General features: G+C 38.6%; 1 protein-coding gene across 13 annotated transcripts in view; it reads left to right on the top strand.

Annotated features, from left to right (window-relative positions):
• Nucleotides 1-13483, top strand: part of EMSY (EMSY transcriptional repressor, BRCA2 interacting) — a 39521-nt gene extending 26038 nt beyond the window's left edge. For 5 of the 13 annotated variants that reach the window (XM_049823053.1, XM_049823043.1, XM_049823047.1 and 2 more), the window contains 10 exons: nucleotides 542-678; nucleotides 2254-2427; nucleotides 3327-3525; nucleotides 4698-4862; nucleotides 5126-5284; nucleotides 7062-7121; nucleotides 8171-8325; nucleotides 9661-10224; nucleotides 11109-11621; nucleotides 13178-13483. In XM_049823053.1, the coding sequence (XP_049679010.1) occupies nucleotides 542-678; nucleotides 2254-2427; nucleotides 3327-3525; nucleotides 4698-4862; nucleotides 5126-5284; nucleotides 7062-7121; nucleotides 8171-8325; nucleotides 9661-10224; nucleotides 11109-11621; nucleotides 13178-13372 (2321 nt within the window). In that variant the 3' untranslated portion in view covers nucleotides 13373-13483. Of the gene's footprint in view, nucleotides 1-541; nucleotides 679-2253; nucleotides 2428-3326; nucleotides 3526-4697; nucleotides 4863-5125; nucleotides 5285-7061; nucleotides 7122-8170; nucleotides 8326-9660; nucleotides 10225-10796; nucleotides 11622-13177 lie in introns of those variants that run through there. The other 8 variants (XM_049823054.1, XM_049823049.1, XM_049823056.1 and 5 more) reach the window with 6 other exon arrangements.
• Nucleotides 13484-14726: the final 1243 nt, after the last annotated feature.

Below are 14726 nucleotides of genomic sequence, written 5' to 3'. Positions count from 1 at the left end.
TTTCTTTTTTCCTTCCTTCTTTCAATACACTACTCGTCACTTGTATTACAACAGTTCAGTGCCAGAAAGAGCTGGTATTTCTCTTGACTGGAGATACGTTCTTGGTACGTAGATTCTTCTACAGAAGTTATCTGTAGAAGAATATTTGTCTGTGCAAATAGGACCTTGAGTTGAGTATTAGTGGTGTCTTTATTCCCCCCTAATTTTAGCCTTTGAAAAGTTAGACATAGCCTGAGAAAGCTGTATTAGTCTGCTCTGTAATTTGTGAGAAGGGGCTGACTGTCCTAATATAGAATAAATTACTCTGTCCTGGGCATGCCTATTTTTACCGTAGGTGAAAGGTTTGTAGAGTGGGTGTCTAATCTTTGTATGTTGAGTTGGGTGATGTAAATTGCCATTCCACATGCTGCCCTTTTTTTTTTTTGTTGTTGTGCTGTCAGATTTAAATATAATGATTGCTATATAGGTCACCAACTTCTACAGTGGAAGGAAATGTGCATGTGATAAACTGCACCTTATTTCTTTTCCCACAAAAATTTAGGAACTACAACCAAAATCACTACAATTCCAATGACATCCAAACCCAATGTGATTGTTGTGCAAAAGACTACTGGAAAAGGAACTACAATTCAAGGGCTTCCAGGCAAAAATGTTGTCACAACGCTGTTGAATGCTGGGGTAAGTAAGAGTCTCAAATAGATAGCCAAGTGACAGGCTATGTGGTGGCTGCTGCGTTCATTCTGCTAAAGTCCCTATTAAAAGGAAACTGTGCATGAGCTCCTTAACAGATACAGCATGCCTTCATGTCAGGTATGTTTGAAAAGCAAGTATGTTTTGCAGAGTATGAAAGATGCTTAAAACAAGCTGGAAATGTTCTCAAAGTTAAAGGAAAATAAAAACTTTTGAGCTTGCCTTTTTTCCATGGGTAATGATTTTGTAATCCTGAAGGGATTAAGTAGAAGAAAATTGCTATAATCGTACATTATTTGTGCTCTAGTGAGAGCCACGGTCCTATGTTACAAACTTGCATGTCCAACCATTTTATCTTTTGGGATGTAAAGGGCAGAAATAAATTGTCCTTTCACAGTAAGGGTACCACCTTTCAATTTATGTGACGTGTAACACTAACATCCTGTACGTGAGTATTGTATAGTGTTGAATTATGTTTTGGATAACCTGATGTGTAGTAAGAACAAAATCAAGATTTCACTTTCAACTGGGTTTATCTGTAAGCGCTAGTAAAAAAAAAATTATGGACGTGCTTTATGTTCCTAGATAGAACTGTGAGATTTAATGCATGAATCATGTAATCTTTAAAAGTCTACCTGAGTAGCAGAGCTGAGTAGAGAGGGGTTTTTTAAAACATTTTAGGAATTATTTTTTTTTAAGATTTTGAACTTTCCAAGTTTCCAAAACTTACAGCTGTATTTTCACAGAAGTGGAAGTCTCGTTATGTTACACAGCAGAAATCACCAGAATGTGATGATATTTCTGAAACAAGTATGGTTCTTGGGATTTCCAGCTACTTGATGGGAATTGGTAGGAATACTGGGAAAACTGGCAACTAATGTTTGCCATCTGGTTCATCTGGATTGTTACTGTGCAGAGCTAAAAAAAAAAGCATGCTCAATGTCTTTGCCCTTCTTAAGCTATCAGGAGTCTAGTCATATGTCAGCACTATTCCAAAGTCAAATGTTTCCTGTGAAACAGCTGTGAATCTGCATTTTTTAAGCAAATTTTTAGTTTAAAAAAGAAAAAAAAGGTCCATACATAATTAATGTCTTGGTCATGAGGATAATACAAAGGTCTATATTTAAATAATTTCTTTTTAGAATCTCAATTCAAGTTTTGTAGACATCTTGCGAAAGTTAGTGTTAATAGAAATAAGAGGTTTTAGAAAATATTTGCGAAGGATTTGGGGAAAGTTCCAACTTACGTGAATTCTTTGAAGCAACTTTAAAAAAATGTGTCAGTGTCTTTTAGTTACTCCTTTTTATTCACCCCTTTAAAGTTGCTCAAAAGGTAAAGTAATGGAAAAGGGGATTTTGGTAGCTTTTCCATTTGAAGTCATAGGGTTTTTTGTTCTTGGTCTTTGAATGTTTTTTGTATCATATAAGTCTAGTTGCAGCAGCAGCAGGTTGATTTCATGGTATACACACTCATTTATAACTGTGTATTTTTTTTTTTTTTAGAGAAGTGGGTGTCTCTGAAGAATTTCACTAAGCTAACCTGTAAACTTTGACTTCTCTACAGGGGGAGAAAACGATTCAGGCAGTGCCAGCAGGAGCAAAACCTGCTATCATCACTGCCACAAGACCCATCACAAAAATGATTGTTACGCAGCCAAAAGGAATAGGGTCCACGGTCCAGCCAGCCACCAAAATCATCCCAACTAAAATTGTTTATGGTCAGCAAGGGAAAACGCAGGTACAGTGAGGGCCCATTTCTGTCTTGAAATGTACCCCTAAATTTTAATGGGAAGTAAATAATTTTTCACTGTGTTGCCTCATTTGTTGCAGGATTAATGTATGTCTACGGGGAAGGAGACTTAGGGGTGTAATGAGGTGGTCTTGGTTCTGATTCCTTGAGCACAGTGTTTGCATTTGTTAGATGTTTCTGGAGGCCTAGAGCAAGCCAAAAGGATTTACTAAGTCTTTTACATAGCTGAAACTGTCCGGTCATGGCTCTAGAGGCCTATTTAAGTCTTACGGCTAATGGCTAGATCATGAGAAATAAAGATGCAGAGTCTGGACATAGGCCATCCTTCAAATCACGTTTTATTGAAGTTATTTTCTGGTTATTGTGTATTGTCCTTGCAACCTTGTGTAGTTGATGGGGCTGTATGCAGAGAATCTGGCTTATTTCTGGGTACTTTCAGTTTCAGCTTTTTTTTTTGTTGCACTTATTATTTAAAAGAACTAAACTTTTACCAGATATAATATTTTGCGTGTCTTGATTGTTCAAGACTGTATTTATTGTGGGCTGTGGAAGAGAGGTGCTTGTCCTTATCGGTGCAGTGCACGTTGCAGCTCACTTGCATAGCTTTCTCTTGTCACACCATAGTTGTATCCAGTCCTGAAAAATGACTGTTTAGTGGTTTATTAAGTACTCCAAATTACTGAGAAGTACATTCTTGTGCATTGCCATTTAATTGGGCTTTGTGGTTTAATAATCAGAGCTGCTGAATTTACAGATAAACTTTTTCAGGAAATTATTAGTATTATGTAGGTCTTGTACATTGATCTATTTGAGTGGTACCCTGTACTCTGCTCAGATATGTTTTCTTGAGTGCTCTTACCATACACAAAATTTTTCTTTCTAATTAGGTTCTCATAAAACCAAAGCCAGTGACATTTCAAGCAACAGTTGTGAGTGAACAAACTAGGCAGTTGGTGACTGAAACGTTACAGCAGGCATCAAGGGTAGCAGAGACAGGAAACTCGTCTCTCCCAGAAGTGAAAGAAGAACCACAAACCTACACCGATAGCAGCTCCTCTTCTACAGAGTCCTCCCAGAGCTCCCAAGGTGTGTATTAGTGTTGCATAAAGTACGAAGGGACTGTCTCCCAAGTGTGCTAGCTAGTTTCATATAACTCGCTGTGTCTCCTTTTAGCACAGGTTGTCACCCATTCTGCTAGCAGTGAGTGTCGTTGTTCGCTTCTCTTTTGGCTTTATTTCTCTTTTATGAGCTATTTACTATATGCCTCCATTTCCTGTGCAAAAAGTGGAGATAATGGTTTCTTGCTGGGCTCTGAATTACTGTTACAATGCTTGTGGCCTGGAACCTTGTTCCCTCTTTCTGGGGAATCTGCCAGAGGTAGGCAGTGTAGCAGGTTGGGGTTTTGTTTGTTTGGTTTTGGTTTGGTTTTGGTTTGGTTTTTGGCAGCCCATGCTCTGTCACCCTCTTTCCTGAGTGTATTGAAGCATCTCTCCACTGCATGACTGAAAGCTGTCATGTAACCAACATAAATTTTGGTCCTTTTAAAGGCACATATATGTGCATGAGGACATATCTGACACGCAGTACTGATGGGGACGCTTTGAGCCATGATACAGATGCAGCAATCTGTGTGGTAGAGGGAGATAAATAATAGGGCATAAATAACCCCCAGCCTTTGGTCAGGAGTGACCATAGGGTGTATCACTATCAGATAAAAAAAAATGTCTGTCAGTGAAACATATGTACTTACATGCCTTTCAGTCACCTTTTCTATATAATTCTGTAACCGTTGGTCTATACTGCCATTTTAAGTAAATTAAAAAAAAGTTTTGGAGATTCAACAAACTTATCAAAATTTAGGAGCTGTTAATTCAGAATGCTGAGTATGTGTGGATCACATGAACTGCTAAAACCTCCTGAAAAAGAGTTCAATCCAAGGCATATTCAACGTACAAAGAAACCTGCTGGACTTTGTTCAAACCAAAGCTTTTAGAAACAACTAAGACACATGATCTTTTTTTTTGGTGGAGGCTGTTCGTAACATCAGCAGTGTTTTACTTTAAGAGTCAATTGTAATAAAAACTAAAGTGTTGTAGAATGAGAGTATGCATCCTTGGCAGCATTCAAAATGCTAATGGATAATGAATAACCCTTTCTAATTTTGACCTGTAGCCATGCTTTAAAGCAAGAAGTTGGATGAGAGACCTCCAACCCAAAATGGTTCTATGATGACTTGATGTGCTTTTGTTCTTTTGCAGATTCTCAGCCTGTAGTCCATGTGATTGCTTCAAGAAGTCAAGATTGGTCAGAACATGAAATTGCTGTGGACACAAGCCCTACAATAATTTACCAGGATGTATCCAGTGAATCTCAGTCAGCTACTTCCACGATAAAAGCTTTGCTGGAACTTCAGCAGACAACAGGTGTGAAAATATGTGTGGTTGTTTAGGATAACTTCAAAGCTTATTACTTGCTTAAGCAGCAGGTTGTAATAAGTTTTGTAATTGAAAAGCACCTATCTTGAATCAGCTTGATTCCTTTCTTGTTATCCTGTAACAGTTTGTTTGAATCTATTATATAAAGTTCACTATCTACTTAATTAAACTGGCATTTATATTGGAGGTTTAGTTTATTATGGGGGTTTATATATTAGAGGTTTATTTTATGTTTTGCTTTTCTTCTAAAGCAGTGAAGGAAAAGTTAGAATCGAAGCCAAGGCAGCCTACCATTGACTTGAGCCAAATGGCTGTCCCAATCCAGATGACCCAAGAAAAGAGGCATTCTCCAGAAAGTCCTTCAATCGCTGTAGTAGAGTCGGAATTAGTTGCTGAATATATCACAACTGGTAAGTGACTAAGGTAGTGTGATGGTGGGTTTGCAGTTGAAGTCTGGGGACTTAATGTTGGAGTTTTCTTACAATGGGTTTCATTTTTGTGTTTTCACTATAATTTGCTGTAGAAGAGTCTTTTCTTCTGCTCTTGAGACCCTGTGCAGGGGACAGAGATTGCATCTGCTTTTGTGGGGCATAGTGGATAATGTTTCTAACTGAAACAAAGGGTTGTTGCTTCAAGACATTCTAGTTGAACAGATTTTCTGTTCCCTGATCTGATGGAGAGGACAGGCTGTCCCACCTGTCTTAAAGGAAAATGTCTAGTAAGGAAAAAGTAGAAAATGAAGTTACAGGAACTGTATACTATTTTTTGTACCTATCGAGAGGAGTCAGACTTTGAGTTAGTTTAACCCATATTTGCAAAATGTTACTTGCTTACCAGGACTAAGTGGGTTTTTAAGCCAGGTGTGCATTTAGCATACAAATGTAGTCCCCGGTTTCTTCATTTGCTAGAAAGCTTTGAACTGATAAACTTGCACTTTTTAAACAAATAAACTATTCAAATTGAAAGTATGGTTGGGATTTGACTCAACTTTTTAAACTCTTGACTTCTCCTGTCTGGTTGTCCATTTTGTGTAAGTCCTTGAGTCCCTTGTCTTTCTGATGCATCCTACTACCCCAGAACAGTAGTTGTGAGCCACTTCCCATACATGTGTGAGAGGATCAAATTACCTGTTTTCCATTTTAATTTCTAAGTCCACATTATTGGTCTCCCTACTTTATTTGGAAAATGAAAGCAGAAGTGTGTTGAAAATCTGCATTGGAAAAAAGGAATAAAACTTGATTATATTAAATTTTATAAGAACATATCTGAAACTCCAGTGTTTTTAGTGTTAAGTGTCCAACCTGATATTCTTGGTTTTTGTTTGCCTGCTCTGTACCTCCTCCCCTCACTTGCATCCCTTCTATGGTCTAAATTTAAGTTGTGTGAAATTGGAACTGGGGGGGGGGGGGGGGGATGTTATTGTTACTCTTTTAAATAACACTTACTGTATCTGGTTTCAGTTTTGAATGTTTGAGTCATGTTCCCTGGATCTCTTCTAAAACAAACTCAAAAGTACAATAAATAGTGTTCAAGTGATCTCCAATTAGCACATCAGTTATTTTCACTGACACAGATACTGTGCATTGAGCTTGTGTTCAGGGTTCCAGTTTTTGATGGGTCTCGCCGTAAAAGTTGGTGTAAAATAGGGCTCTTTGCAGGGAGGATGGGAAATTACAGTCTACAGTATCTTTGCGCAGCTTAGAAGCCATACAAAGCACAAAAGTTGAAAATTTCCCTGAGCTGTGATTACTATTTGAAATACTGGGATTTTTGCAAACTCTGAGTTGATATACAGGAATCTACCAGAGAAATGCAGGCCGTTGTGGGTTGACTGGCAGCACTTTCTGCTATAGCACAAAACTGGTCATTTTGCTCTTACATTTTTGTGCCTTCCCCCAGTTTCTGTGAACACTGCCAGGGAATACAGGTAATAGAGTGTTTCTTTTTGGTTTAATTTGTGCTTCTCAGGATTAATCGGTAATCCACGTAGCTATATTTTCTGCTAAAAATTCAGTAGTAAGATAGTAAACAGTCTGTAAACTGTTGTGAAATCTCCTGCATGCGCCTAGACCAAAGGATTAGGCACACTTTTATCTATATGGGAGCTGGGATTCAGCATGTGCTTCCTCGTGAGATGAAGGGAGCGGTTCACACATCTTAGTGTCACCATTTTTTGTCTGTCTGCAGACTCAGGAAGACAACACTGTATTGGTTCACATTCGGAAGAATATCTACACAACCATATAGGTTAGAAACTTTATTTTTAAATGAAGTTTTCAATTGTGCAGGAACTGTTGGGGGATATCCACGATGGATCTGGCACGGCATGCAGGCCGGTATTGATATAATCCAACTCCTTTCTTGGAGTGGAAAAATAAAATTATTTGAATTCAAAATATGACCTTTCTTTTAACTTTCAGGAAGGTCACTAGAAACTTTTTAACTTTAAGTTATGTTACAACTGAATTTAAACTTTGCTTGTTCTCCTTCAGTTATTATTTTGTAACTAAAAAGTTAATGAAAGCAAATATTTACATATTAGTGTGGACGGGCATAAAGTAATTTGGATTCATGTCTTACCAGTGACTGCAATATAGAATGGTTTGTGTTTTTTTTTTCTCAGCAGAAGATCATTTCTCTGTCAGTCCACTGTTTAATTAGGGAGCCATCACCATAGCTCCATAACTCATGCTGGATCTGTTCTAAAAAGTGACATAGATCCATAACAAGGTCTTCATTTTTTGGTCTGTGATTTCTGATCCGACCTCAGTTGCTTTCATAATACCCAAACATTTTCTAATTGCTAGTCTTTCCAATTTAGCCTGTGCTCTGGAGAGTATTTCTTGCAGTTTATCAGTGGTAGAAATTCAGTGAGCAAGGCTTGCTGTTCTTAATTGCAGTCAATTGTGCAAGTGCTTTTAACAGTGTAAAAACCACAGAATAACTTGTGCTCTACAGTGTTGTGCTGGTGCTGTATAAAGAACCCAGCTGAAACTCGAGTATAAATTCTGCTTGCAAAGTTGGTGTGTTGGGAGAGGGAGGCCAGAGAAGGTTTGGACCAAGCATGATTACTTAGGAAACAGACAAAAGCAAAACCCCTGAGTTGCTACTTGAAGAGGCTTCTCAGAATAGATCTACCCTTTAAGGTGGAAGCTAGCATGCAGTAGAAGATGTTTTTCATACTCAGATCTTTATTTCACTCATAGATGCTTTCAGTTGAAGCTTAAGTGGAAAGCAAATAGTTGAAGTTACTGCAGTTAGTTCTGGAGAAGTGCCACTGACCTCTTTACTTGCAGTCAGTCATCGGTCCCAGCCCCACCAGCAGTCATCTCAGCCCCAGAGGACTCTGCTGCAGCATGTGGCTCAGTCGCAGACAGCAACGCAGACTTCTGTTGTGGTGAAATCTATCCCCGCATCCTCTACAGGAGCAATTACCCATATCATGCAGCAGGTTGTACCCTTTCTTTTCCCAACAGTCTATAAACAGCAGTAGGCTATATGAATTGTATAGGACCAGGGCTTGTTCTGAATGAATGTGTCGTGTTGCTGCCACTGAAAATGCTAAGTGTAAGGGCAAAGGAGTAACTTGATTTTGATGGGGAGGGTGGTGGGATAAAAAGGAAGCAGTTAATGAGATTACTTGAGATTGTTAAGTAAGAGCTATTAACAGCCACTGTGGAAAAGATAGTGCTTCCTAGATGAGTTCTTGCTGTCTGTGTGTCATCTCTTCAGCAGCAACAAGCTGCTTTTTTCTGTATGTTGTATTGCAAGGGCTTAAGCTCTTTAGATTATGTTGGCGTTAGCGTAGGGGGAAGAGGGATGAAGCAGAATCTGGTCAGTACACAGAGCACACAGTGTCTTTTTCATTTGAGGGCTTTAGTTCGTGAATAGGCAAACTTCTCTGAATCAAGAAGTAAGATCATTATTTAGACCAGTACCATGAGGATCCCAAACACTTCTGACAGCGTAGATTGTGGCGAAATCTTACTGAAGCCACTCCAATGCGTTTGTTCAAGACCTGCTCAACTCTGCAGTGCTTTAACTTCTGGGAACTTCAGCTGTGGACCAGGACAGTACTATGTTAGGGTTATAAACCTACTTCAGAGAGTGTATTTTCACGGGTGTTTGAGTAGGCTGCTTCATCTTGCTAAGGCCATTTATTAATATGTTTATACCATGGTATACAAAGCATAGTAACGTTGATCTCTTCCTCCCTCAAATCCCTAAAAAAAAATAATCAAACACTGTTTGTGCAATGCCCAAGAAAAATTGCAATACAATTTTGAGGAAGGAAGAAGAGAGGATCTCTGCTGAAATAGGGTAGACTGTAGGTCTATGGGGAGCTGCAGAAGAAATCATGGAGAAGATGACTAGGTACTCAAGAGGCAGAATAAGAATTTGTGCAGAGAGACTCTGGCTTTAACGAGGAGCTACTGGATCAATCGCCTGCTAATCCCTGCTACTTCAAATCCAGCTGCCATGCAGCCTTAGGGTCTTTGAACCTTAGTATGACACATGCAAGGGCTACATCATCTCCAGTGAGGATTAGTTATACAGTTGATGTTGTCGCATAGAGACATACCACATTTTAACATGATAAATATAGCTATTGATTGCTTACATATTGTGGAATCTCTATGTAAGGGTATCTTTTTATACATTAATTGAGAGTCTGTAATGGTAAAATAAAGTAGTGCAGTTGAAACATTAAAAATTATTTTTAGATTTTGTATGCTTAAAATTTATGTTTCTCTTGACTAATTTGCTCTAACTTCTTCTCATTAAGGCCTTAAGCAGTCACACTGCATTTACCAAACACAGTGAACAACTTGGAACCGAGGAAGGAGAAGTGGAAGAGATGGACACCTTAGATCCTCAGACTGGCCTGTTTTACAGATCTGCCCTGACACAATCGCAGGCACAAAAACAGCAAAAACTGAGTCAGCCACAGCTGGAACAGACTCAACTGCAAGTGAAAACTCTTCAGTGTTTCCAGACTAAGCAGAAGCAGACAATCCACCTGCAGGCCGATCAAATCCAGCACAAACTCCCACAAATGCCCCAACTTTCTATAAGGCATCAAAAGCTAACCCCCCTGCAGCAAGAGCAAGCACAGACCAAACCAGATGCACAGCACCCCCCACACCACATGATGGCCAAAGAAAGGCAACTCCCTACCTTAGTGGCACAGCCACAGCAAACTGTAGTACAGGTGCTTGCAGTAAAAACCACGCAGCAGCTGCCCAAACTGCAACAGGCACCAACGGCACAAAAAATCTACGTGCAACCCCAGCCCCCCCAGAGTCAAATGCAGCTACCTGCCTCTTCAGAGAAACAGCCAGCAAGCCAGGTAACGGAATATTGATAGCATGCAAAATACACGTCGCTGTTCAAGGAAAAAAAATAATCAAAACACCAACCCTGTCGCTGTAGCAGTGTTTTGTCCTGGCAAGAGAGAACTCCTCATTCCGCTGGTATTAATTACCCCATCAGAAGGTTGACACTAGGAAAGAGAAGCACATGTTATAGGGGAAAATCCATAGAGCTCACAAACGTGTTTTGTTGGACAGTTTTTATGAATTTCTGCCACCACTGGTGCATGGAATTTGTCCCTAATTATTTTCTTTTAATTTTTAGATATGACACGTTACTAATTTCCGTTCCCGTAGCACTTTTTATTTCTGTGGAAATAAAGATGAATACACTGCAGTCTCCTAAGGCTCTCCATTGTACGTCTTCCTTTGTAGTTTACATCTTCCTGAAGTTATATGGCTTTCCTGTACAGGAGTAATTTGATTTTCTTTGGGAGGGGAAAGTGTAAAGACTGAGGAATGTGGGGGGGGGGGGGAAAGTATTTAACTCCAGAAAAGTACAATTTTTTTTTCTTCTTCTTTTTTTTTTTTTTTTTTTTGGCCCTTTCAGGAATACATGTGAAAACAAGAGGGTTAACAAACATCACATGGGGATGTAAATCCCAAAGGAAAACGAGGCTGCTGTGGTATTATACTGCTACAATCCTTATCTAGCAGCCTAAAAAGCTGCTTTTCCCCAGGCTTCAATTAACTGTTACCATATCATTGCTAATTCCTTTGTTAAAACACTGAGTTTCAACTGTCTTCCTAATAGCAAGTATGTTGTTTGTGCCATACTGTCCTTGGAAATATTGATTAGATTTTCAATTTAAAAAAGAAAAAAAATTAGCTGTAACATGCACAACAAAAATTTGATTTTCAGGTGCAGCATCCAATTATAACGCAAGGATCCACTGTTACAAAGATAACTTTTGAGGGGCGTCAGCCTCCTTCTGTTTCAAAGGTAGCAGGTGGCAGTTCTGTGTCCAAACTGGCATTGCCGGTTACCAGCCTATTTCCCATGCAGGCATCCGCGAAGACAGCAGTAGCAGATATTTTGAGAGTGTCTATGGTGGAAGCTCAGATTGATACAAACCTAGAACATACGATAGCGGATCCCCCAAACAAGGCCATGTCCACTAGTAAACTCGCTAGCGAAGCCGCATCGTCACCTTGTACCCAGGTGCCGAGGGTGACTGCAGTAGGGATGACGGCAACTTCCATCCCCCAGCAACAGACATGTACAGAATCCAGTTCAAGTCCTCCTGCTGTTGGTCCTACTTTAACAGAGAGGAAACTCGATGCACAAGGAATACCTACAACAAACCAGTTTATACACATTCAGAATATATCACAAAAGAAAGCTGAAGAGAGTTCATCAGAAATTGTTATCCAGGTAAGAGAAGATCAGAGCAAATAAGGCAAAGGTTGAGCAGAGCAAACTCGTGTCTAATGTGGTGATAGCAACTGAACGGTGTTCGAGTATTTTTGTTTTCCTTCCCCAGTTTTTTTATTCTTACCCTTGTAATGGATTACTACTTCAAAGTGTGTAACTATTCTTAAATTGAGCTCAAGTTTCTCTAGCACTGTATAATTCACTGTGTCCTCGGTGTGTTCCTTTCTATTCTGTTAAGAAAACAAACAAAACTCATTTAATTTTAGAGTACTTTTATTTAAAATGCTTAAAAATGTGACCTTTAACACTTACTGTGGAAATATGATCTAGAATTTTTTATAGTATCAATGTTATTTCCAAGTATAAAATCAGCACAAGAAATGAAGTAGTGGGGTTCTACTTACTGGGAAAGTTCCGTAAATAAGGTTTGTATTCAGAAGAAAACTTGTTAACTTCACTTATAATCAGTCTTGCCACCTTTGAGATTAAATGACTGTTGATCTTTAGCCTAAATGCTTTTGAGTCATTGCCTAACTGATGATTGGTATTTTCATTGATTCTGCTGTCTTAAATATGATGGTTTATGATGTAATATGTGGTCAGAACGTCAACTGAGGAAGGATTTAAGTCATCTGAGGACTCATAGGGGTATAGTACAAATCTTTGTAGATGAATTGGCATGGTATATGTTCACACGAATGACAGTGTGGATTGAAATGGTTTTATTGTGTATCGTATTTGTCTTATAGTGAAAATGCTTCTAATGTGGGAAATAACTTGTGTACAGAGCTTTCAAATTTTTCATGTTACTTTGTAAAATCTTCATTGCAGCTAACTTTGCTTTTGTAGAAATGATGATTTTTGTACTCATTTTTAGTCCTTATTTCCCCTAAATTGACAAAGGTAGACTTCTATTTTACTTCAATTATGTGTATTTTGAGAGTCTGTATTGTTTATTGTTGTGGCGTGCTACGAGCTGTTTCAAAAGTAAAATACTGCCCAGAATTTCAGTTGTATGAAGTTATAGATTTAGTTTCTAGAACCTATGAAAGTATAAGCAGAAATAAATAGCTTAAATCTGTTGTATTTCCTCAGCCTCTATGCTCCTGCAGCTCTGAGCAGGGCCGGAGCTTGTATTGGATTGTATACAAAAAATATAGCTAGCCCTTATATCTGAATGTCTTGTCTGAAAAAGATAAGAAAAAGATACGGCTGAAGAAAGTATTATCTCTGCTTTGCGTTTGAGAAATGATGGATGGTGGGCATTGGCATTGGTGGTTTAGCTGTTGGTTATGCTGTCGCAGACCTGTAGTGAAGATCCAAGGCCAAGATCAGTGCCTTAAGAGCAAGACTATTCAATGTTTATCTTTCGCAACCTCATCTGGTGAAAGCGTGCCTTGAAGCTTTACTGATGTAACATGCAGTGGGCCTTAGCTAGGGAAAGTTGCACTTGGAAACCAAATATCCCTTTTCCATGAGTACCTGTGCTTGCGCAGATGCCTTTAGCTGTGAACACTGTGCGTGTTAAAACTTAAATCTTTTTTTCTTTTTTTCAGACTATCCCTCACTATTCCATCCCTTGTCACTCCAGCTCCAATGTGGTAGTGGAACCCAGCGGGCTCCTGGAGCTCAACAACTTCACCAGTCAGCGCCTCGACGATGAGGAGACGGCAGTGGAGCAAGATGTGGACAGTAGCACTGAGGACGGCACGGAGCCCAGCCCCTCTCGAAGTTCTGCTGAACAATCCTAAGAAATTGGGACACTGGAGTGCACTTTAAAATATCTTGGGATTTTGAATATCCAAGATGCCCTTGTATTGTGATGTCTTAGAGCACTTTGCCTATTAGAGTTGTTCATTGGACCCTTGAAGCATCAGTGTGTTTTAACAAGACGGTATTGCAAAAGCTGCATCTTAAAAATTGTTTAAAAAAAAAAAACAAAACCAACAACCAAACCAAGATTTAGTAAACCTGTGACAGTGGAATGTACTCCTGTTAAAAAGCAAATCTGCAGCGAATTCTACAGCTCATGCTATTGAAGCCCTTGCCCAGATACTGAAACAGCTTTCAGTGAAAAGGGATCGTTACTTTGCTGTGTCTTTTTGTTAGCTGTTGAGCAAAACACCATCAAAAAAAGAATGTTTAATAAAAATTTGTATTTTTAAATAGCATGTGAGAGAAAAAAGTGTCTCTGACAGTGCTGGAAAAGCCCCAGGAATTTTGGAATTGGTTAGCTTTCTTGCACTTGTGCTCACTTAGAGTTAAGATTTTTTTCATAAGCCTAAAAATATAGTTTATTTTTTTTAAATTCTTGTTGGTGAATCTTTGGAAATAAGCAAAATCACTAACTGGTAGCAAAGTGGATTTGCTAGTGGATTTTTGTTTTCATGCTTTACAAGAAGTAGGGTAATGGTGTATGAAGCATTTCTTTGTGCCATAAGCACATGAAATGCTCATCTACTCTAGTTAATATTTGATTATTTATTTAAATATAAAATTTAAAGTGAGGCCAAGTTGTTTAAAAAGTTCCTGTGAAACAGGCAGGTGTGTTAATTCTAATACAAACGGGTTGGGGCATGTATTTTGCTATAAATCAGTTTTTCAAAATTGGGGATAAGTGGTTCAGCATCTTTCAAAGTTGAACCTTCGAATTTAGAAGTGAGCTAAGGCTTTTAAAAATCTGTATTTTACTCTTACATGCTGTTTTTAAAGTGACCATTTTGAGAGTTTAAAAGCTTAAATCGATATACAGTGGTAGGTTTCAGAAATTAGCCTTATGACTCGGCTTGTTGAAGCAATACATTGGGTTTTTGTGATAGTTACAAGCCACAGAGAGAGGTTTGGGTTCAGATGGGATAAGAGAACCAGTTTTAATACATTCTGCTAATGAAGACAATACTTTTTTTTTTTTCCAAATGTATATAAAAACACGTTTTTAACTGTTTTGTATAGATTTCATTATAAATAACTAAGCATTTTAAGACTTTGACATATCATTTAATTGTATATACATCTATCAGCCTAACTGCCCACTTTTTGGTGCTGAAGTACTACTGTAAGTAGATTTCATCCAAAGTCTAATACAGCTTTTTGCGTCAGTCTTTT

Source organism: Accipiter gentilis, chromosome 19, assembly GCF_929443795.1.
Source record: "Accipiter gentilis chromosome 19, bAccGen1.1, whole genome shotgun sequence".
NCBI classification, from domain to species: domain Eukaryota; kingdom Metazoa; phylum Chordata; class Aves; order Accipitriformes; family Accipitridae; genus Astur; species Astur gentilis.
This window is presented reverse-complemented; position numbering and strand designations above follow the sequence as displayed.